This window comes from Chelmon rostratus, chromosome 13, assembly GCF_017976325.1.
Source record: "Chelmon rostratus isolate fCheRos1 chromosome 13, fCheRos1.pri, whole genome shotgun sequence".
NCBI classification, from domain to species: Eukaryota; Metazoa; Chordata; class Actinopteri; order Chaetodontiformes; family Chaetodontidae; genus Chelmon; species Chelmon rostratus.
The window spans coordinates 934,798-958,688 of NC_055670.1; the positions used below are offsets into that span (position 1 = coordinate 934,798).

Sequence of the window (23,891 nt, forward strand, 5' to 3'; positions counted from 1 at the left end):
AGCACTGCCAAGCACATTCCTTAATAGATTATCATACTCAAAACATAATTTAGGTTCTCTAAGACCTTTACTCTGGTACCAATCTGGTGTCAGTTAATACATTCACTTCACCACAGCTACTAAAGGTAAAGGCTCATGTTGGACCTCATGTTAATGTTAACAGTTTCTAACAAATATGGTTTTCTTTACCATGAGCATTACAGCATCACAGGGTGTGGCTTTAGTGTGGTTCTCACCCGCAGCCTTATCAGATGAATTCAAGTACCCCTTCATTGACACCACCTGGCACCACCACCTATTTAATGATAATAATTGTGTAAGAAAGGATATCACTATATTTTGTCATGCAAGGCAAGTGGTTTTAAGGCGTTGCAACTGAGTCAAGTTGGTGGCAGGTGGGAAGTGTGCATTCAGCCTATTGTTGCTGGAAAGTTTCTGGTCATTTTGACTGTAAACATATTTAAGAGCTGCCTCAAAACCATCTGTGCATTTATTTATGCATTGTTTATTTTCCTCCTAAATACAAGGCCCTGTCATATTTCATATTTATTTAATAAGCTTAACTACTCCACAATCTTTTCACATATCCCCTGGCAACTGCAGCAGTACCACCTGAGGTACAAGTGCTCCTGGATGGGAACCACTGCCTTAAGTGGACATAGTTCAGAATATACAAAATGAAACACAGGAACATTTTATGATGAGTAAAAGATTTATTTCACATTTTGTCTTGTAATATCATCAGCTTTGTTTGAGGAATCAAATACATCAAATCATTGGTCACACAAATAATTAAGGAGGCCCGGATACACAAAAGGACAAGAGGAATGCAGGAACAGTCAAAGGTCTCCAGAAAACAATGAAAAGGGATCAGATAACAAATAATTGTACATTATGTCTGTTGATGGTGCTAGTCCTGCAGTTTGAAAGGATGGACAGAGTGTACTGGTTGTGTTTGTTCACTGAAGTCAGACAAAGTAAGACTTTTAGAGATGGGTAAAAATGTGAGCGACGTCATTATCCAGTCATTACTTCTAGAGTAGCCTAGGTGAGTGCAAAACCAGTGCATGTGCTGGGTGAAAAGGGGATAGGTCAAATGAGTAAGGGGTGTACACAGTTAAGCAGCCAGAGAGACATGAGGGCACCACAACAAGAGGAGACAGAAGCACTGCAATCACAATACAGAACATACACAGACTTGGCTTCACTTGATATAAGCAGTTTGGTCAACCCAACACTGACACTGACACTATGTTATACACCCAGCTTTGCCTGAGTCAAGTCTGTACTGAATTTGTAACTCAGGTAAAACAGGGAATATTAAAAAATCAAAGGTTTTGGACATGCTATGAGGGACATGGAGTTGTTTTGCTGGTCCCTGCATATCGATGGTTACTGATGACACATTAAACCAATGACCTGGTCCATCTGACATCTCACCTCCAGTGCAAGGAGGAGGAGAGCGGAGTAAGGAGTTTCAGAATCTCACAGGCACTTGAGAAAAATGACAAAAACATTACAACTTCCTATAAGGCACAACAGATAATTACAGTCACAAACACACACACACACGCACGCACGCACCCACGCACGCACATGCACGCACACACACACACACGCACACACACACGCACACACACACACACACACACACATACACTCACGCACTAGTCTTTGGGAGAAGAACAGCATGATTCCATCAGTGGGCATACAGAGCTGCACACACAGTACAATGCTCTTTAAAACAGATCCGCTAAGAGAAGAACTCTACTACTTCCATAATTACATTTCCATTGTGTGATGAAACGAACACGACTCCTACTCTGGCAAATCTGCAAAAACAGAAGCACAACTCATCATGGATTGGTTGAAGTGCTTGCAATGTGGCCAACAAATTAGTTTTTACTGCAAGCTGTTAGTTGTGTTTTTAATTGTAAATCATGAAATGATGTTTCTCCAAATGTCTGTATATCTTTCTGGGAATGATCCTTCATCTATTCATCTGTTTGATTGTTTTTTAATCTACTTTCAGAAGAGGAAATTTTCTCTACTCTTTAACAAATCAACACTTTCCTTACAAAACATAAGATACATCTTGTGTGATTGAAACTAAATAGATCAAGTAAATAGCACAGTAGAAGTAAATAATACAATAAGCATCTGATAAGTGCAATAATGTAAGTCTATTGAATCTAGCACTCTATTGTTGGAGGCCTTCTCAGAGGAACTGCAGGCTGGCCACATATTTCCATGGTGGATGACTGTAAAATGGCTTCCAATAAAAATGCACATATCAGTTTTGTTATGTGCTTTTCAAGCTTAGTATGTGTTTTTGGTTAGCTACAGTACTAACCCTTGTGTTCATCTAAATCAAGAATGAGTAAAAGTAAAAATATATATGTCAACAATCTGATCATATTAAAGCAACAAATAGCTTGTGTTAACTAGTCTGAAGAAATTACATTCGAATGCTTCCATTACATTTACCAAAAGATAACCGTACAGAGCAGCATAGTAGCAATACATAACCCCAACTAAGTATTAAATAATGTCTTGTTCTTTCCCTCACTGTCAACAAATCCCATGTACTGTAAACCAGCCATGAATTATTCTGTCTCTCACTTCCCTACACTGTTAACATCTAGATGTAAAGATGTTAATCTTTAAAACGGGTCAAAATATTCAGCATGTCTTTTCTAACATTTAAGCCAGACTGAGTAATATAGTATGTTTGTTGACTTTGAGCAGTGGATGTGGTGTGCTAGTGAGTAACATCTGTTATAAGCATGCTGTTCAGGGATCAGTTTAAAGTAAACTACAGTGACGGTTGTCCTTTCAGTCAAAATATGATGCTTGGGTTAAAAAATAAAATTCACTTGACTTGAAACTGTTTCAACTTGAGCAAAAGATTTGAACTTATCCCAAGGCTGTATAACTCCACTTCATAATATTACAGAGAAAAGAGGAAAAGGAGAGAGAGCTGGGGTTCCTGCTGAGGTTTGAGATCATAGAGTGGCCTTTCAAATAAAGCTCATGAATACAAATAAACACATTAATACAGCCACACTGCACACACATGGTGAATATGCTGCTAGCTGCACATACATTAGTTGTCACTTTGCTGCTGGGGCAAATAAACACTAAATGCACAAGTATTGTGCTTTGCATTCAGTCTGAACACACCTTAAAATTATCAGGAAGGTGTACGTGGGGTTGACTAACAATAAACAACAGTGGCCATGTTCATTATGTCGGAAGATAAATGAAGGAAGAGCTGTTTGGCACTGAGGAATAAGATATGTCAGCCTTAAGCTACACAAACATCAGTACAGTTGTGTGTTGTCATAGCATTTGTTGACAATAAGAAAAACAGAATATCACAGGCCTTATATTAACCCTCCTCTGTGATTTTGTGGGCAATGGCATGACCCTATTCTCTTCTTCTGTTCTCTGGATCTCAACAGCTACAGCTGCTGGGACAGAATAAATCAGCACCTAAAATCAGCAGAGGTAATTAAACAGATACATACATAGGTGCACACACACATATTTGTAACCTCACCCTAGCCTTAACCATCACAATTAAATGCCTTACCCTAACCTACACATACACCTAATTCTAACATAACCGTTAAAACCAAGTCTGAACCTTGAAGTTGTGAGGACCAGACAAAATGTTCACGCTTTCCAAAAATATCCTCACTCTGTCTTGTTCTGGTACTTCTGCCAGCAAGTCCGATTACGCACATACACACCGCACACGCACAACTGACAAACACACACTCACAAGTGTATACTCACAAAAGCATGTGCACATGCATACAAACAAAGCTCACACACAGAAGCATGACCTCATATGTAATCAAGAATGTGAATGTCATTGGCATGTATGGAATATCAATAGTGATAGATTTTTATTTTTTCCTTTTAAGAATTGATTTTGTTCTTCTCTTTTTTTCCTTCATTGGTTTCACAATCTAAATCTCAGATTTGTTGTAGATTTAAACTGAAGCTAGGTCCTCTTCACTTCTCTAAAACTAGCATCTCTTAACTTTTTATCAGCCCATCACTCTTTGTGTTGTGAACAGACAGTGCACAGTGTGATGGTGACTGTCTTACAGCAGGGTGCTTCTCAAAAACATCCTATACCCTATAGAGTTCATTACTTTATAGTTTGGGCCACAAAGTAGTGCACTACTAGTATAACAGTACAGTGTGTATTGAGATGTGGCCCCTTTCGACGCAAAGGAGTGAGATGACGTGTGGGCAGTTTAACTCCGGGAAAGGAGGCCTTTCTTGTAGGCCATCAGGCCAGCTGCAGTGGTCAAGGACAGGATGGTGGAGACTCCCACGAACCTGAGGAGACCACCTACTGAAGGCATATTCCTCTCCCAGAAGGTGGTGACAAATGGAAGTGCTGGGACTTCCTATTGGAGGGACATAAGGAGGAGGGTCTAAGTTACATTTACAAAAGTGATGAGTTTAATTTAGTTAAAACATATTCAGAAAGATCTCCCTCACCACACACTCAGGCTCTGTCTGCCAGATCTGACTCTGGTGGATTTTACCCAAAGCACACATGACCTGCAACAGAACACATTGGTTGTTAACTTAGTGAGCTCACTTTAAGGTTTAAAGCATGTATTTCAACATGATATCCATTTGAGTTTGGAAATGTGATCATGCTAATGTGTTTCCCTGAAGCAAATCTGCAGACCCTTAGCTCACAAACCACATGAAACCACATGACGATGTAGGTGAGAGGAGGATGTTAGCCAAGCTGACATCTATCATTGACAACCCCACACATACTGTTTTTTGCACTACTGTCGTTTGACATCCTGCTATCACATACATGCAATACCTGCGCAATATTTCATATTTTCTTTAAGTACAACACCTGTGCATATATATTTTTATTTTACAATGACACATATATATCTATTTACCATGCAATAGAGCAGACACTGTACTTAATTTACCCATACCCACCATGTGCAATTTTTCAAAATCATGTGCAAGATTTTACTTTAAATGAATGAGGTTGGCTGTGTTCTGACCTCTCTGGCTGCTCTCTCTCCAGCCTGTACTGCCCCCTCCATGTAGCCACTCCATTCTGTGGCTGTCTCCGTGCCTGCAAAGTACAACCTGCCAACCGGTTCCCTCAGCACCCTGGAGAGAGGAAAAGACAGAGAACATGAGAGGTTATAGAGTTTCAGCTGATTTCTAAAGTTTAAATGTGGCCTTTAATTGAATGTAGTCTAAGTCTGTGTGCACATACAAGGAATTTTACTCAAGATTAGACAGATGTACTTGCACAGGAAAACATACAGCCAATGAGGACAAAAAGACTGCTCAAAACCTGGCAAATAAATAATATTGCATTGCACTGTTTTGTGTAAATGAATCTTTTGTTTGAAGTTGTGATTTCGCCTTCCCGAGCACATGTGATGATGGATCAACTAATTTAAAAAGCTTTAAAACCTAAATGAATTTCACTGCTATGGGTTTAATTTTCATGGTCTACTTTTAAAACTTTTAACTTTTAAAGACAAAAAAACAGCCTTGTGTAAGATGAATGAAAAAACTGGACTGAATGATGCTTTCTGGTTTATCTGAAAACATGAAAATGAGCAAATTCTGAGATACAGCTAAGAAACTCTGAGAAAACATACAGTAACTCTGTTTACACAGTCACATTGTGGGGACTCGGCTTCCTTTGGGGGCCAAAGCACAAGTCCCCATAACGTGAATCATTACATTTTAGGGTCAAGACTTGTAAGTACTAGTTATGATCATAGTTATGTTAGTTAAACATCCAGGAAATTAACACAAGTCTATGTAAAAGTCAAGGAAACACAACTCTGTGGCTGCCATCACAGTAGAGGTTAAGTGCCTGGTGAGGACACTATGATTGGCCTTAAACAACCCCAATCAGGTTAGCTATGATTGGCAGGCTCAAAAGAGCGCTACACAGCTGGTGAAATTGTATTCCACATCATCTGTAACAGATACTGTGTGGTGTTTTCTTTACCCTAGAGTGCCACACAATGTAGAGAACCTGTGTAAATGCATATCTGAGCCCTTTGGCAAACTGTAATGTAACTGTAATTGGTGGATTCAAATAACACATTTTAAAATGTGTGTGCTTGTGGGTGTGTGTGTCTTGTGACTTACTTGCCATACTGGGTAAGGATTCCTGGGGGGAAATAGGCTGTGTAGCAGCCCCCAGAGTACTCCTCTTCACACCAGTCCTTCTCCTCATAGTGCACCGGCTGACAGACACAAGGGACACATGAATGGCTTAACTAGTGATGAAAGTGAAGCTGTGTGACTATGTGTTAGTCTGTATCCAAACTCACATGCAGGGCCTCTTCTGAACCCAGCACTCTGGAGTAGATCTCACAGATCCTCTTCAACCTAAATGCAAAAATACATCAATTTGGATTAAACCAATCCTGCATCTTGAGTGAGTCTATTAATCTTGATCATATTATCTCCACCAACCTCTCCTCTTTAGTCAGCCCTGACAGCTTTCTGCATTTGCGGGCAAGAATGAATCTGTAGCAGGGGAAAAAGAGAAATGTCATCCAATGACAACAAAATATGTCACTGCACTAGTGAACAAGCTAGTTCAGTTGCATGCTGTGTACACTACAGGGCCAGACTTCTTTGTGCACTTTTAGTCTGTTTTTTTGGTTCCTAAGGTCATTGGAAAATATACAGGGCTTGATAGAAACCAGAGGATCTGCAGCCTTTGTAATACGACATGAGTATCATATTTTGTTTGAATATGTATAATGAATTATAGAGGAACGCATTTGCCAAAGTATTGTTTAACCCACCCCTCTATGTTTCAGTCAAAAGTCATTCGTAATAGTTTACGAATGACTTTTGACTTCTCTGATTCCTTTTTGAACAATGTCCTGCTTTGTTAAAGCAACATTTGTTATTTGTTATGATTGTTTGCTGTGTTTGTGCTCTATACCATGTGGTCACGGGGTGCCGAGTGCTTCCAACATTGAGGCAATTTTGGGGAGGCCTAGCATTCAATGTGCCTGTGCACCAAGCTAAATAGTTTTCCCATGACCCTTGCCAGAGGAGTGTTTGCTGTTGCAGCAGAATATGTCTGGTCATATTCAACATTTTCCATTTTGCCATCAAATCCCATGAAATGGCCCAAACAATGATGAACTGATTACACTAAGAAGTACTGTGTATATTTGTCTGTGCCACAGAGCTCTACTGTTGTACAAAAATGATTAGAAACACATTACTAGGCCATACTGTTGCAGTGGGTGACATGTTTCTTCATTGTTGTAGCTCATTTCTACTCAATCCCACATACACTGTCCTGCTGTTGTAAATGTTCACTTCCTTCCACCGAATGTCTATCAACCCCCAGTCATGTTAGTTAAAAATTACACTGCCAAGAAATCACTTTAAAAAGTCATTCTTAAAGATTTGCTTCTTCACTTGGAGTCAATGGGCTTGGGGCTGAGAGCCACAGATAACATGAGATGGACAAACACTGTTGGTTTTGGTCTTTTCATGGGATTTTTTGACAACCAAAAATAGAGAATAATACCAGACTTATCCTTTAATTTCCATGGTTTTAGAATGAAACAATCACACATGTGTAATGTGCAACTGTCCACATACTTTTGGCCATGCAGTGTATGGTACATGATCATAATATCTCTGTCCTTAGTAATTTTGCAGAGAACTGACTGGAGCTCAGTATTCACCCCATAATGGCAGGTACAGTCCCATCAGGCTTTGTGTCATCCAGTGTCAAGCCAATGGGAGAGCCCTCCTCTTCAATCACCATACTGCCACAGTAACCTGGTGATGCACACCCACCAGCAAAAGTGTAAAAAAGAGTGTGAAGATGAAATAAAAACACACACTGCAGCATCCCCTCACTCCACTTTCCACACCCTACATACCCTTTTTCCTCCAGAAGTTCTCTTTGTAGTAGACCATGCACTTGATGACAGAGCCCATGGGGACGCGATGGATCAGTTGGTTCCTCAGCGGTGGAAGCTCAGGCTTGAAGTGCATCTTCAGATTCAGACCAGGAGGGGTGGCCACAATAACATATTTGGCCTAAGACATACAAAAAAGCAGACACAAAAGGGACAGGACAGATGCGAGACAGGTGTGAGCAGCATTACGTAGCACGACGTAGCACATGGCGATGGGTTATCAAGAAACCAGTAGATGGCAGCAAAGAGCAACATTGTGTTTTGCACTTTCTGATGCAGACTGTTGATAGAAGAGTTATATTGTTAAGCATCTATTTCTTACCCCTAAGGACATGTTATATAAATACTACATTATGCACTGTACAAATACTGCTCGTGTTTTTTTCTTTCTCTATTTACATTTTACCAATAATATAACAATAATAACAAATATGGTTGCAGTGCTAGAAGTACTCAGACGGTTTACTTCAGTGAAAGTACCAATACAACAATGTTTATATTACATCAAAAGTAAGAGCCCTAAAAGTACATAAGTATTACCAGCAGTTTTATTTATTTTCTTTTGAGGAGGAGGAGTATCAAAATTCATCCTGCAGAAAAATGTCCTCCATAACTGAGGCTGATGTTATTATTTATGACATAAGTAGATAGTGAATACTAATGCATCCATTTGTATGAAGGGTTTTAGTTTTAAGTGCTTTATATACAGGTTATATATATACAGGTTGGTAGTTTAGTCCAGTGGTCTGGCTCCTCCAATTGATCACAAGATAAATCTCAGCAGTTGTGAGATGATTCATAGGAGAAAGAAAGAACGTCTTGCTTCATGAATCTGTTTTCATTTGTTGACCTTTTCTCTAAGATTAGCTTTCTTTGTGATTTATTAACCATGTCAGAGGTTTAGAGGACAAAAAGAAATTTTATCTTTGGTGGAACTACTAACAACATGTGAAATGCGACAATAGGCCGAAACAAGAGCTTACAGATTTAACAATGTGAAGTAACTACAGCTGTCAGATAAACATAGTGGAGTAAAAAATCCAATATTTACCTCTGGAATGTAGTGGAGTGGAAGTATAAAGTGACATAAAATGGAAATACTCAATTAAAAGACAAGCACCTCAAAATTCTGCTTTAATACAGTACTTGAGTAAATGTACTTGCTTTCCACCACTGTGTAGCTGTGGTACACTCGTAATATTTCCTTACTAGGTAGGTCTGTTTGTCCAACGTCTCCACCTCCACCATGTCTCCGGTCTGGTCGATCCTGAAGACTGGAGACTGCAGCTTCACTCGGTCTCCCAGTTCCCTGGCTATGCACTCACTGATCTGACCAGAGCCGCCCACAAACTTCCTCTCCTGCAGAGGCGGATGGAGAGATCAGGGGTCATTACCACCACAACCACAGAGCACAGACGCAGCCAGGCTAGAGGGGTCCAGTCACTCTTTTTTATGCACTACTTGCAAGACAGTCTCAATTTATTTTAAGTTACTAGGATTGCGACTCTGCCAGGCTAATGAAACCTATAGTTAGGAGGCAAGCTACTAAAATCTGTTGATTTATTCTGGTGTTAGAAACTGGTTATCCTCAATCCACTTTCTTTCCTTCACTGCAAATTTCAACATCTTAAACGAAAGAGAAACTGTGTTCGTAAAGCTCAGGGAAGCAACTGCTGAATGATGGAGAGTACTGTGGGGGTGAAGAGAGATTAAGTGCTGCCAAAGCTCTGATACACAAAATTAAATAGACAGTGACCTTCTCCGTATGGTTAGTGTCAATGTCTCTCTGGTCTTCCTGATCAGAAACACATTGTGTGTATTTCACTGTGGCATTTAGATGAATTTTCTTGCCAGTTGCCAGAAAACTATGAGCTGAACCTAAATCAGTCTTGGCAGTGAAACAGGGTGAGTCTGTGTCTCGCTTGATTAAGGCAAGTTTATTATTCCAGTTTCAGTGGCTTTTCCTAAAAGTGAAAAATACCATTTGTGCATCCATATACAATACTTTGCAGTTTATAGAACTCTCTCCTTTAAACAAATATCAGCTCAGATGTTCATTTGTACTGTTTATATTGTACACATACTCATAGAAGGTCTAGCAAATGGAAAATGACAACAGAGCATCATCTGTTTAACTAAACACAATCCCATTCCTCAGTGGCTATGGCAACAGGACCACTTGGCGTTAGTATGGCGGCAGAATGTGCTCCCCCAGCACTACAAGGAAACAGCTTTTGTCAGGCTAAAATTAACCTATGCTGATCAGCAGCGAACTAAGGAAAAAGTATTAGGGCTGATTTATGTGGCTATGGGATCCCTCACTGATGCTTAACCTCCTGTTTTGCACGAGTGAATGAATCTCTGCAGGCTACAGTGAGCTTTAGTCCCACGTGTCTTCGTGGCAAGCCTCTTCTGCACTGGCCTCCGTCCCTCAGCTCGCTTTTTTGCAGAGATTAACCGAGCCATGATATTGGAGTATTGATACGGTGACAAAACCAGACTTAGGCTCTCTAGCAAACAAGGAATCCCACATGTAACAGTACAAATACTGTATACACATAGGGGTGGGCGAAATGACCTAAAATTTATATCACTGTATTTTGTTTTGTTTTATTACAGTGACAGTCTTATGAAAGAAAAAAGATATAAAAAGGGACATGTTTATTGGCTCCAAATAGGAATGAAATTGAGGTATAGGCCATCATGTAGGTTAATTAATAAGTCTCAGAGTTAGACAATGGGTAGGATTAGGCATCTCAACAGAATTTACTTGGCAGAAAAGTATATTACATAATTACATAGGGGTGGACGGTATACCAGTTTCGTCACCGGTGAGATGTCATGGCACAACATGGATTTTCCAGTATGGTCATTACTGTGATAAAGGTTTTGGCAAACATTAATTATTATATTATTTTATTATGAGCAACACAGGCTAATTTCTCAGTTGTTGTCTTCATCTATTCCCACCATCTGAGGAAGTGAGGACCCAGTGGATTACCTTCATGGAAAAGTCCCCACACGAACTGGAGAACTCAGGATTCAAGCAGACTTCAGACTGCTTTGGAGGCCAATACAAAGTTCAAAACTGAAGGATGGATTGATAGTGAGGTCAAACATAGAACCTGAATGTTTTGACATCTTTATGTTGCTTTTCTGTTTATTTTGCTGGTTAGCCTGTTGAATTTGACGTTAGTATGTTTCATGGCTAACGTGGCTAGCAGCATCTATTGTAGGCCCACAAGCTGGAGCAATGTTGGAGTATTTAATATTGAGGATCAGTCAAGAGAAACTGTGTGAACATTAAGCCTCATTTAAAGCTATTAAACAACCAGAGTTGCAGCTTGGATGTGGGAAACAGTTTTTTCATGTGTCTTTTGTGTCGTTGACCTAACGTTATCTCCACACTTCATACTGCAACACAGGCTCAGCTGCTTTTGTTGTTACAGGAAAGCCCCTCTGCTGCCTCGATATGTGTGTCTGTTGCTGCTGTATGTAAATGTACTTGACAGACATGACGTGTGGTACACTGACTGTTGTACTTCTATAATATTCTTTGGCATTTCTGCCAAAACATTTTATGCTGGTTGGTATGTGTGTCTGTTGGGCAGTAGCCGTATTACTACTTTAACTACATTTCTGAGTCACGTGGTGGTAGTGTTGCTGTTTTCTGAATCAAATAGCCTTTCAGAAGCTTAGCTATTTTATTGATTAAGTAGTGTGGCACTGTGCACACAAGCTACATGTTTCCCGAGCATGTCTGAAGCTCAAATGCAGCAGAGCTTTCTGCTGCAGTCTGAAATGAAACAGCTATGGATCAGCAAGTGACTGCCATAGATGGACATGTAATGAAATTCTGAGTTCTCAGTGCAACTGAAATAAACTGAACATACCCATAGAAGCTCAGGCACACACACACACACAAACACACGCACACACACACACACACACACACACACACACACACACAGATGAAAATACACACACTCTCAATACATGCTCTTATTAAGTGTTGCACATGCTTTTGTTGCCATGTTGCTTTTGGAGTAGTGATAGCAGAGAGCACAGCTTATTATTTAATTAGCAATTAAAGTTAACATTATCTGTTTGAATATTTTCTTGACCACTGAGGCAGCACTGACTTGGAATGAAGTTGGTCCAGTGTCAAGCTTGGATGTACACTATATTTTGTCATATTGCTGTAGCTTAGCTTGCTACATTTCTCTGGTGGTGGCTTCGGTATAAAGTATGATTATATAATCAAACTTCATTTACATACGTAGTTAGTTCACTACACTTTGCATATAGCTTGCCCAACGCTGTTGTCTGTTGCTGCCATATGTAAATGTACTTGATAGAGATGCCCCATGGTACACTGACTGCTGGTCTTATATAATACACTTTAGGTTTTCTGCCAAATAAATGTTGCTGAGATCACATTACATTTACTAATTAACCTACATTACTCCTTTCATGTGGATGTATTTTCATTCCTATTTAGCCAACAATTTACTAGCCAATAAACACATCCATTTCTTAAATTTTGATTTTCTTTCCTAAGACGGTATATATATGTTTTTTTTTATTTTATGTTGTATGTTTATATAGCGCTTTTCTAGTCTAGTCCACTCAAAGCACTTTTCTTCATTCACACACCGATGGCACAGCATCAGGTTCAGTATCTTGGATACTGAATACCAACATGTGTTGCCTTACATTATTATTGGATTGAAAAGAGGTAGAATCATGTTTTGAGTCATGATATATTTCCACCATTTCACCATAAAAAGCAAAGAAATATTGTGATATAAATTCCAGGTCACATTGCCTACCCCTAGAAGTACAACAGTCAGAGCATCACAGGGCATGTCTATCAAGTACATTTATATACATCAGCAACAGACACACATATTGAGGCAGCAGAGGGGGGTTTCATGCAACATCAAAACCAGCTGAGCTTGTTTTGTAGTATGAGGTATGGCGATAACGTTAGCGCTGGCTATACGAGAAGATGCAAAAAGCAACATGACAAAACAGTTTCCCACATCCAAGCTACTACTCTGGTTGTTTAATTGCTTCAAATGAGGCTTAATGTTGACACAGTTTCTCTTGACTGACCCTCAATATTAAATACACCAACATTGCTCTGCCCTGTAGGCCTACAATAGACCCTACTACCCAGGTTTGAAGTGAATCCTGCTTTGTATTGGCCTAAAGGCAATCTGAATTAAAATGATTACTGAACAGATAATTATATGACTGCTATACCAGATATAACAGTTTTTCATTTGTGGTGGGGACTTTTCCATCAAGTTAATCCACTGGGTCCTCACTTCCTCAGATGGTGGGAACAGATGAAGACTTTGAGTTCTGCAGCCAACAACTGAGAAATTAGCCTGCAAGTCAGGTTATAGTGGAGTAAATAGTAGTTACTGTATGTAACTCCAGTTCTATGAGTATACGTGTACCTCCACCTGCATGTTATTACTGCCACAGTTAAGCATCTCATTTTAAATATGCTGAAAATTTCATCATGGTAATGACGGTAATGGAAAATCCAAGATGTGCCACACACATTCATGCAGACCTACTTGTCCTCCATTGGAGGTGGAGAAGATCCTCATGGTTCCTCCACACTGTTTCACATACCAGAGGAACCACAGAGCCGATACCTCATGGGGCTCAGAAGTCACATTCACATTGACAAACAATTTGGCAAAGTGACGAACAGTTCTTAAAAAAAGCGAGAGAGATTAAACAAACAGTTAGAACTGAATACTGAAAAACACACATAACACAGTCATGTCCGTGTAAATGTCCCTAATATAGCTCGTGTTACATAGGATAGATAGGAATAGTGAATCAGCTTCCTCTGCTTGCTACCTGGTCCAGCAGATTTTTTCAAAGAGCTCCAGCATGGACATCTTGTCCCACTCCTCAGCATGGGGAGCTCTCCAGGGGGCCTCCCTGGGAATCTGAAATACAGGAGGAGGATGAACAACAAACAAACATTTGGCAAAGATGAGACACAAAGTAGAGAGCGAAAGCAAAAAACAAGGGTGATTTTTGCTTTACCTCCTTGCCCATCTCATCTATTGTCCTCCACAGGTTGTTTGAGTCCAAGATGACAAAGGGGTTCCACATGGGAGGGAAGGAGCCTTTGAACGGGTAAGACTTTCCCTGTTGGATAACCGTCATCATCATCATCACAATCATCATCATCATTGACATCATACGAATGAACATATAAATATGCAAATATAACATATATTATATTAGTTGACCTGTAGCTGACCTCCAGTATGCTAAATACCCCCAGCATATTCAAAGAGTAGTATATACAGTATATGTATATAGTAAAAAGTACTGTACCAATGGTGCGACTGATTCAAAAATTCAGAGTCATCTAGCTACATAAGAGTGTCCACAGTCCATCTGTTTGTTTGCCAGGGCTATTGCTCTATTTCTCAACCACACAACTGATTTACGGTTGTCTGTGTGTGTGTGTGTGTGTGTGTGTGTGTGTGTGTGTGAGTGTGTGTGTGTGTGCGTGTGTGTGTTGATGTAACTACATCACTGACATTTAGCTTGACAATTTAATTTGTTTCAAAACACATTTAACACCAGCTTCCCCTGAAAGACACAAGATATAGATATAACAATATACACATACATACATAAAATAATGCCTTTGTGTGAGAGCTCTCAACACCGCAGTGGATCTCTGTTACGTTTCAGCTTCAGGCCCAGAGTACAGGCTTGGGCTGCACCAGTATTGAGCCAATAATAGCCTCTTATTATTGTACTTAGTATCTTATTTTGGCTTGTCATGCAATTTACTGTCATTTTTTTGGAGATTCTTTCCTGACCACAATCACAAAACAACCACATGTACAATTTTATTATCTTTGTAAATTTCATTTACAAAGTATCCCCAACTGCTATCCGGCCTTACAGATCTGCAGTCCCTCCTCCTTCTCTTCCCTTTGTACTCGTGCGTTTTTTCCCTTCCTTGAGCACAGGTGTGCTCAACATATGATCAGGACCACATGGCCACACAGTATAAAACCCCAGACAAACAACCAGTCTTCGTTGAATCGTCTGCCTACCAGAGTGGTCATGACTAGACCTTCATGTGCCCAGTATCTAAGTCTGTCTCACACCTGCTTGTGCTCAGTAAACTGACCTGCTTGTGTGTTTTGTGCTCAAGTAAACCCAGTCAGCCAGCCTCATTTGTGCCTTGCCTGTCTGCTCTCCCTGTGAGACTGAAGTGGAAAAACGTATCTCGCCTGTTTGGACTCATCGTGGAGAGACTGGATAATCCTGTTCCACCTTTGGAGCTGTTCTAGGACCTGTTCTCTCTGCTAACCCTGAAGACTTGGATCTGAAGCTTTGGGACTGTGCACCATTCAGTATTTTTCAATATTCCATCTGTTGGTTGCTTGCTAAACACCAATTAAACTCCTTATTATTTTTACTCATGTCTCCTGCCTCCTCTGTCAGAACCTGGCACTAGAGTCTATTGAAGTTATATTTATAACAAATAAAACAGCTTAACCTCTGAAACTCAGAGCTGGGTGGGTCAGCCTCTACAAACTCAGTTATACTGAAGACGCAATGTTTCCAAAGGTTGAATTCTATGGAAATTTAAAAAATTGTAATCATAAACATCATAAAGAAAGCCAAAAAAACAAACAAAAAAAAAAAAAAAACAGACAACTAACAATGGCACCTTGTTTTTGAATATTTCATTCAGGTGGAACTACCAGATACTAACAGTCATCAATAGTTCAATCTTGTTTTAGCTAATATTGCTTATCAAGTAAATACCAAAATAAAAAAAGGCCCATGGGAACCACTTACAGAACTTTTGTTATAGAAAAATAACACAGTGCAGTGATTTACTGTCAGTACTGTGCCACTTTTCTGTGTTTGAAAAGTCAACTGTGCTATGTTAATCAGAGACGTGTTTATAGCTATAGAGTCAGGGAAGCACCAAATAATCCATCATGTTTACCTTATATCAGTGCAAAACATACAACATCATTAATGTTGTAATAATGTGTTTAATTCTTTGTGCTGCATTTGTTGGGCTTTGTTTTCAGAAAAGCTGGTTATGTATTCTACATAAGGAAATGTTTCATCTGACAGACCAGGATTGATCACAAACACCATGGCTACAACAGAACTGACATGAAGCAGCAATAATCACAGCTCAGGTCAATCACCCTGTGTTAGTGTGCTTTATCTCTTACCTCAGATACCCGTTCCTGACTGAGTTGAACTGTGTGTTATCAGGGTGACAAGTTTTCCGATTATGGTCACAATCACTGACATCTCCATTTGTTAGTATGTAAAACAAACAGACAAACTAACAAAAAACTAACAAAAAACTTCCATGTAAAGAGTTCATTTCAACAAAGTATAACATAACAGTCACAAATTGAAAATTACCGGACAAGTAGAGGTAGAGTAATGCCCCAGATACAACTGAATGACTGGAACTGAAAGATGAATCAAGTCAGTAAGCACTGACTCTCATAGAGTTTCTTCTAGCACCAACACCTAAAGGCCTGCTGCTCTATTCTACCACTCTCTCAATAATGTGAAAATATCTGTTATTATCTCCCAACAACAACAAACCCTCTGCATTTTTTTTAATGAAGCATGATCAACATACAGTATCACTGCCGTGCTCAGAACTGTCCGTTGCCGTGTAACAACAGGTCTGTCACCATGGTGATGCTGGCCAAGTGAATACAGAAGGAGGAGTGCAGAGGAGGGGAGGGGGATATGGAGAGGAGAGAATGCACGACAGCATCTGTTTCCACATCAGTGAGCAGTGAGTCAGCCTCACTCAGAGGAGAAAGTAGAAACATAATGCTATGGAGACACAGGCACCTGCACTGCAGAAAGCTTTATATAAACAGATGGAGAAACAACTGACACTAATCTCACCCTCAAACTACATGTACTTTTTTGAGCTGTTAACAAACATCTAATGTCTATATTTCCAACATATACTGTGTTGACCTTGAAGCTGTTCTTATCAATATTTTATACTAACAATGGGCCAAAAGTCTAGGTGTAATATGTCGCTTTAATTATAAGATAATTATTGTTTAACTTTGTAGCTCTCTCTCAATTTTGGTTCAGTCTCACCTCTAATCCACATGTACGTGCACAGCAGGCAGCTGTTTTCAGTGAAAAGACTCTGATAAACGCACTGTAGTCTGCCTAGAACCACACTATAGACCTGCAGTCTTGCTTGCTCTTTTGAAACTTTTCTGCATCTTTCTGCTCATTGTTTAGAATTTTTGGCCCACAACTATTCTGGTTCACTTAAGTCACTTAAGATTTAGTGACTTCTACGGGTGAGGTTGCACAATGCAACCAAGCGAACACCTCTTGCCTCACCCACTCCCTTGCTAGCATGTAGAAACTACTGTTACTACTAAAAACGTAAAAAATGAGAAAGGTGCTCTCTGGAGCCAGTGCTTGGTTTGTCAATTCTGGGCTACTGTAGGAATATGATGGCCCAACATGGCAGACTCCATGAAAGAGGACCCACTCCCTCAATAAATAGCCCATTCTAAGGTACCGGAAACCTAGTAATTCTTATTTTCAGGTGATTATAGACTAATGAAAACATAATTCTGAATATTATATTCCATTTCTGCCATATTCTGCCAATAGATCCTCCTAAACCTTACACACAGGACCTTAAAGATATCGTGTTGTCTCTGCTATTGAACAATTGCATATGGCAAGAAGTGCTGCATTTCTAGAGATATTTATATTTTTTGTATTGACAATGGATAAGTTGACAATGTGTAATGTAATGTATCACTTTTCCATCTGTAGCAGGCAGCTGTTTTCATCAGAGAAGCTCTGATGAACCTCCTGTACTAAAACTCCTAATAAATTCTACTGTTGCCATGTGTCTGATAGGTAATTGTCCGCCATATCATCTTCATAAGGCATTTTATGTTAGATGTTGAGCATTCAGCTTCATCTGGCCTACATCAAGTCTTGCTAGGGATGGACTGTTTCAAAGGCTATATTTAACATGTTTTATATTTTGAATGTTTTTCACCTTTAAAAATAGACCATTCATATTCAACTACAGGATAATTTGTCAACTTAAGTTCAACTTCAAATTAGTCAAGCTCTAATGAGGATAAATCTGTTTTTATTTCTGACAGGCCATATGAAAACAGATAAGGGACTTTCAACATAACTACACATGTATTTCTTTATCAGGAAGTATCAATAAATCATTAAAATGTTAAGAATGATCATAGTTTGAGTTGAGTTTTCTCTCAGTGGTCCTGTGAACGTGTAGACATGCACAATATAGCTCTTTCTCAATGTCTGATAACAGAAACAGTAAGTAATCAATGTCTGTTTCCCCATCTCTGATAGTGATACCTCATTAATTAATCCAGTGCCGAGCCACAGCTGCCTGTCAGGCAGTAGTTTGCTGATAAGGGAAACCAGCACTGGCCTTTTGGATTACAATCTGCTATAGAAAAGCTGATTAGCTACACGGCTTGCTTGAAAGCTAGCCCTAATTACACAGTGACTTGGAAGGCATGTTGGTTTACTATTACTATAGCTGCGCTGTGATGTAACATAGACACTGTCATATAGGTTAGATCAATGTATATATCATCCTGTATGCTTTCCTCTGTTATTACGAATTATGCAGTGATCAGGAAACTATTACATGATGCACTTGTTTAGAACTCATTCATAACTATTACTACTATAACTATTTAGAATTGATTATGTATCTGGAGGCCACATTGTAAGTGTTACCGATATATTCTTGCTTGATCAGGATGTAATCAATGTGCCTTCCTTGTCCTTGTCCTTATCATGTTGGTCATTTGCCTGCAGGAAACCCAGCAGAGTCTAAATGTTGTTTTTTTTTCAGTCCATTAATTACCGACCCTGTGGCACAATTTATTTTTCTTTAGCACTCTGTCAAGGAGGTCAGAGATAAGGATCAGAGATGACCTGTTGAATACATAAATATCTGACAACCTAGAACTGTAAAAGTCCAACTAACAAAGGAACAGCGTTGGCATGTTCTTGCTAGGTCCTACTGTATGTCTTTCTGCACTGCACCCATGTTCATTTTATCTGTAATGTTGATGTCATTATCAATTCCCCTCTAGCTGATGAAGATCATGTCACTTCATGTCAAGTAATTTCTATGTCACAACAGAGGGAGCCACATCGGTAAAAGACAGATAACTGGAACCTCTCATCCCATAATGTACGAACACAGACAAATATACTGTGTGACACGGATAGGGGTGAGCGGTTTTTGATGAGGCATGCTACCATGGAAACCAGCTAGGGAGCTACGAGTGGCATGTTTGTGTGAGTCTTGGTCTTGGGGTGGATCTTACAGAGATAGTAGCCAGGGAGACACACTCACATAGGAGCTCCCTTGCAGAGTCCACATACCGCTTCACATCACCAGGGCTGCCCATTTTCTAGCTGCCGTTGGTGCCAAATGTCATGCTGCTGACATTTCACAGCACTGTTGAAGTAGGTCATGTCAGTAGTACATCAGTGCTAAGGACACAGTGGCGAGATGACCAGCACACTGAAGACTATAAAACCTTGCTCCAACTGGATTAGTCCATACAGCAATACAGTTTGTTTAAATGGACTGGAGAGGGCGCCCCCATAGCTCACCTGGTAGAGCATGTACGATGTATTAAGGCCTTACCACAGCAGCCTGGGTTTAATTCCAGCCTGGGCCCTTAGCTGCATGTCATCCCCATTCTCTCCCTGCCTTTCCAGTCTCTCTCCAGCTGTCACTATCTAAATAAAGCAGAAATGTTAAAAAAAAAACAACAAAACCAAAGTGCACAAAGGTCTGTGTGTGCTCAGTTAAGAGCTAGTTTCCTGTCTTGGGCTGTGAAACCTGTATGCTTTCATTGAGTCCTAGAAGAGGACAAAAAGTCACTGTTATGTCCCGTCGTGTCTGTTGAGGTGTCATGTTTTGTCTAGCACTTCCTGTTTTATTGTGAAACCTAACTCTCCTCTTGTTTCAGGCCCCTTGACCTCCTGGTGTTCTTCCCTCCTGTCTGATTGTCTGCTTGTTTCCACCTGTTCATTGTTACCTCATGTATATATAGTCCGCGTCTCCCTTTGTCCTGTGCCAGATTGTCTTGTGAGCCTTGTGATCCTTGTCAGTCCAGCGTGTTACCTTGAATCCCTTGTCTTGCCTTGTGAGTCTTTTGTTGTCATGGTTTTTGAGAAAAAGAAATTATTCTTAGCGCCTTTTGTTTGTATTTTTGATATTGCGCACCTTTTGTTCATTTTTGTAATCTGAAGAGACTTTTGTTATTAAAACCGGCCTTGAGCCTTTTTTGTTCCCATCCTGGTGTTGAGTCGTGCAATTGAGTCCAAAACCTTGTGTCCGAGTGCGTGTGATAGTGACCTGTGTGATTTGGATGAGGATGAATGACATTCATGTCATAGTCTACCTTCTCGTCTAATATTACCTTCACGTTAAGCTTGTCTGTCGATGTCTGCTGGACATCCCATTCTGTTTGACATGACAGATGAATGTACACGAAAGTCCTTTTTTACATACAAGGCCTTTGACTTTGATTCCTTAAGATTTTCATTATGTCATACCCAAGTTTAATGTTCATGGTCTGCACTAGCCATTCAATGTATAGTAGTTTGCACAGGATTCAAATAACCTGCACTCTCAAGAGATTCACATGAAACAATGCTTCCACGTAGTCCCGTGTCAGTTAACTTGACAATTATTGATCACTTTTTCTATATACCTTTTTTTGCATTAGTTGTTACATTGAATAGTAGCTTTTCAGATTATCATTAACCACTAATGATTTTGCAAATTGACTGGATGTAGATCTCAGGCCAGTTCAGGATGCACAGTGGTGCATAATTAATAACTCTGCTGCTACAGTGGAGAGCCCTTCTGTAGGAGAAGCGAAGCAATGATCATATTTTACTATATAGCCTACCTATAATAAATACTGAGTGGCTAATACTCTAAACAAGCCTCTTATGCAAATTAAATTTTAATTCTTGAAGATACAACTAATACAACAGCCCGGCAGTAAATCATTTTTTGAATTTTATAATTCTGAGTTTGTTGACAATGACAGAGAGACTTTAATTTAAATCTTTGGTGATTTATAAAGAAGTATTTTGTGCAAAGTTGTATTGGATTTCATTATATTGAAAGCTGTTTGTAATATTCTGGCCCCTTATACATGTAAATGGAAGTGGGCAGTGGACATCAGAAACAAGTTTTTATATAATCCAATTAAAGTGCATTTATGTATGTGTGTTTGTGTCCACACACCAGTGCCAGAAGCAAAGTCCATCTTCAGAGATGGACTTTGAGCTTCTTTATGATTCAACAACTGGAACACATCCTTTGTTGAGATAAGCTCTCTCCATTGCCACTGTGGACCTTACCACCCACCCAGCCATCCCACAAACACACTCTCACACACACAGAAAGCTGCCAGCCACACTAGGCAGTTCAGTGATTTACAGTAGGGGTAGGTTGACCAGGGTACATGGCAGCAACGGCAAATCAAATCAGGTAAAGGAACCTAACTGTATTAAGGACAACGGTGCACCCACAGTAATGAGATATGGAGCAAAGAACAACAAGAACAAAGATGGCCTCAGTGTCTCTTTCTTCCTTCCTTCTTTGTTTTATTTTGCTATCCTTTCAACCACTCAGAGGAAAGAGAAACTGCATTACAGAAATCCCTCAGGCACAGATTAGCATCTCCAGTCTGGAGTGGAGAAGGGTGGCTGGCTGCTCAGCAGATATGTAGGAAGTCACAAGAAGGATACAATGTTTGGTTTTCTTCTGCATAATACCTTGGACTTCTCTGAGCACCACGGAAAAGAGTCTGAGGAGCAACGCTCAAATAGCTTTTGATCAGAGGGTATGAGATGTTGCATGTTTTTAGTGGCAGCTGAAATTTGAATCACATTTCCATAGCAGATTGTACAAATAATCTGCCATGTCTTCTAGCTGCTGCAATTAAAACTCAGCTGCCACTTGTCATTGTTATCAATCAGTTCGAGTAACAGCGTTGAGCATGTGAGATTGATTTGATAGACAAATTCTCTCCACAGTTAGCCTGGTGTTCTACTGAAATGATTTTATACTAAATATTCAGTTCATATGCATCACTTAACCAGTCTTAGCATATTGTACTATCACATTGTTTTTACTAGCATCTTTGAGTTAGATTTAGATTTATTTTTCCTTTTTGCAAGGAAAATTGTTTCCACCTTCTGTGGCTGACTAGAGGAGCGTTCTTTTCAGCTGTAGAGAAGTTGTCTGCACTACCTGAGTTATCTGCAGTTGAATCACAGCCATTTTCTCTGTCTGACATTTTTCACCATCACTGGATGAATATGGACCAGTCTGATGTTTTTGGCATATCATTCAACCTTAATGTTTAACATGTCTGGATCTGTGGTATGAGTGGACCTGTATGGATATGACATCAGCCAAAGGCAAAGAGTAGAATATGATCTGCTATTAGCACACACAGATGCTGGGATGCTCACATTGACATAATGCACCAGGCTCTCCTCTTCGTTGACTTTGTAGGTCTTTATGCCATACTCATGTGCCAGTCGGAGTATGCGGTTTTGAGTTGGTCCGATGTAAGCCCCGCCCAGATCAACCCACTTTGTCTCCTTATTCTGGAAAAGAAAAAAGAAAAAAACACATTGAAACATGAAAAGAAAAATGTAAAAAACAATCTCAGATAATGCTGACAAGCCTGAATAAAATCTGTGCTTCTGGGCCACAGCCTGCAGCCTTTGAAAGTTTTATTGATAGGCTGGATCATCCTGCTTATCACATCATAACTTTTTTGTGTCATTCCAAATTTCCTCATCACAAAGAATAAACATCTGTATGGAGTGCCGTATGGCTCTGTAATGGGTCCACTACTTTTCAGTCTTTGTATGTTGACACTAGGGGTCATCATCCATAAACTCAGTATTGATTTCAATGCAATGCAGATGACACATGACTCTACACAGCTGTTCACTTGACCCCTATTTACTCCTCTGAGAAGCGGACTTAACTCTGAAATCCCCCATAGTTCAATCAGGACAAAACAGTGTCTCTTGTAATTGATCCAATAGCATAAAGACATAAAATGTGCCTACAGTTTGTTAGTAGTAGTGTTAGCTGTCCTGGTCTTACCCGCACAGTGAAGGTACGACCACCGACCCGATCCCTGGCCTCCAGGACCACAGGGTTCAGTCCACTGGCTTTCAACAACTTCGCTGCACATAAACCTGCAGATGGACAGAGAAATAGTGAGGTGAGTAAGAACACATATAATACAATTACTGCACTACATGTAGGCAAGATTACATTAGTAGACTGCTTGTGCATGATTGCCATGTGCTGGTATATAATGATGTGTGTGTGCATTGTGAAGTATGTGTGACTGCAGGTGAGGTGCCACTCCTATCTTTAGTCTTAATTACGTTTGCAGTGTTCTCACAGTAAACCACAAAGAAGTGGAAAAGGTCTGTCAAACTGTAAAGCTTAGTGCCACAGCTTTCTTAAAAGAAGCATTTGATCATATGAGGCCTCACATGATGAAGTTACTTTTCTTGATCAAGTAACTTTCAGACAGAATAGATGGAGATTATTTGGAAAATCTGACTAGAATGATTTTTTTTTACATAAACAAATCTTGTTTCTCTATTGCTACGCAGCACACCATTGTACAATTTACAGGGAGGTCACCACCAGCTTTGTCAAATGGTGTGAACTGGACCACCTACACATTAACGGCAGCAGGACAAAGGAGATGGTGATAGACTTCCGCAGGAAGGTGCCACATC

At 39.9% G+C, this 23,891-nt stretch overlaps 1 protein-coding gene across 1 annotated transcript in view; it reads right to left on the reverse strand.

The window, feature by feature from the left end:
* Positions 1 to 711: 711 nt before the first annotated feature.
* The window catches only part of mao (monoamine oxidase), a 39,765-nt gene continuing 16,585 nt past the window's right edge, over positions 712 to 23,891 (reverse strand). The window contains exons 2-15 of the mRNA XM_041950381.1: positions 23,239 to 23,333; positions 22,590 to 22,727; positions 14,064 to 14,168; positions 13,872 to 13,963; positions 13,580 to 13,721; positions 9,198 to 9,347; positions 7,950 to 8,109; positions 7,749 to 7,845; positions 6,508 to 6,561; positions 6,363 to 6,420; positions 6,178 to 6,275; positions 5,061 to 5,172; positions 4,522 to 4,584; positions 712 to 4,427 (exon numbers count right to left, since the gene is read on the reverse strand). Coding sequence (XP_041806315.1) covers positions 4,272 to 4,427; positions 4,522 to 4,584; positions 5,061 to 5,172; positions 6,178 to 6,275; positions 6,363 to 6,420; positions 6,508 to 6,561; positions 7,749 to 7,845; positions 7,950 to 8,109; positions 9,198 to 9,347; positions 13,580 to 13,721; positions 13,872 to 13,963; positions 14,064 to 14,168; positions 22,590 to 22,727; positions 23,239 to 23,333 — 1,520 coding nt within the window. The 3' untranslated portion in view covers positions 712 to 4,271. The remainder of the gene's footprint in view (positions 4,428 to 4,521; positions 4,585 to 5,060; positions 5,173 to 6,177; positions 6,276 to 6,362; positions 6,421 to 6,507; positions 6,562 to 7,748; positions 7,846 to 7,949; positions 8,110 to 9,197; positions 9,348 to 13,579; positions 13,722 to 13,871; positions 13,964 to 14,063; positions 14,169 to 22,589; positions 22,728 to 23,238; positions 23,334 to 23,891) is intronic.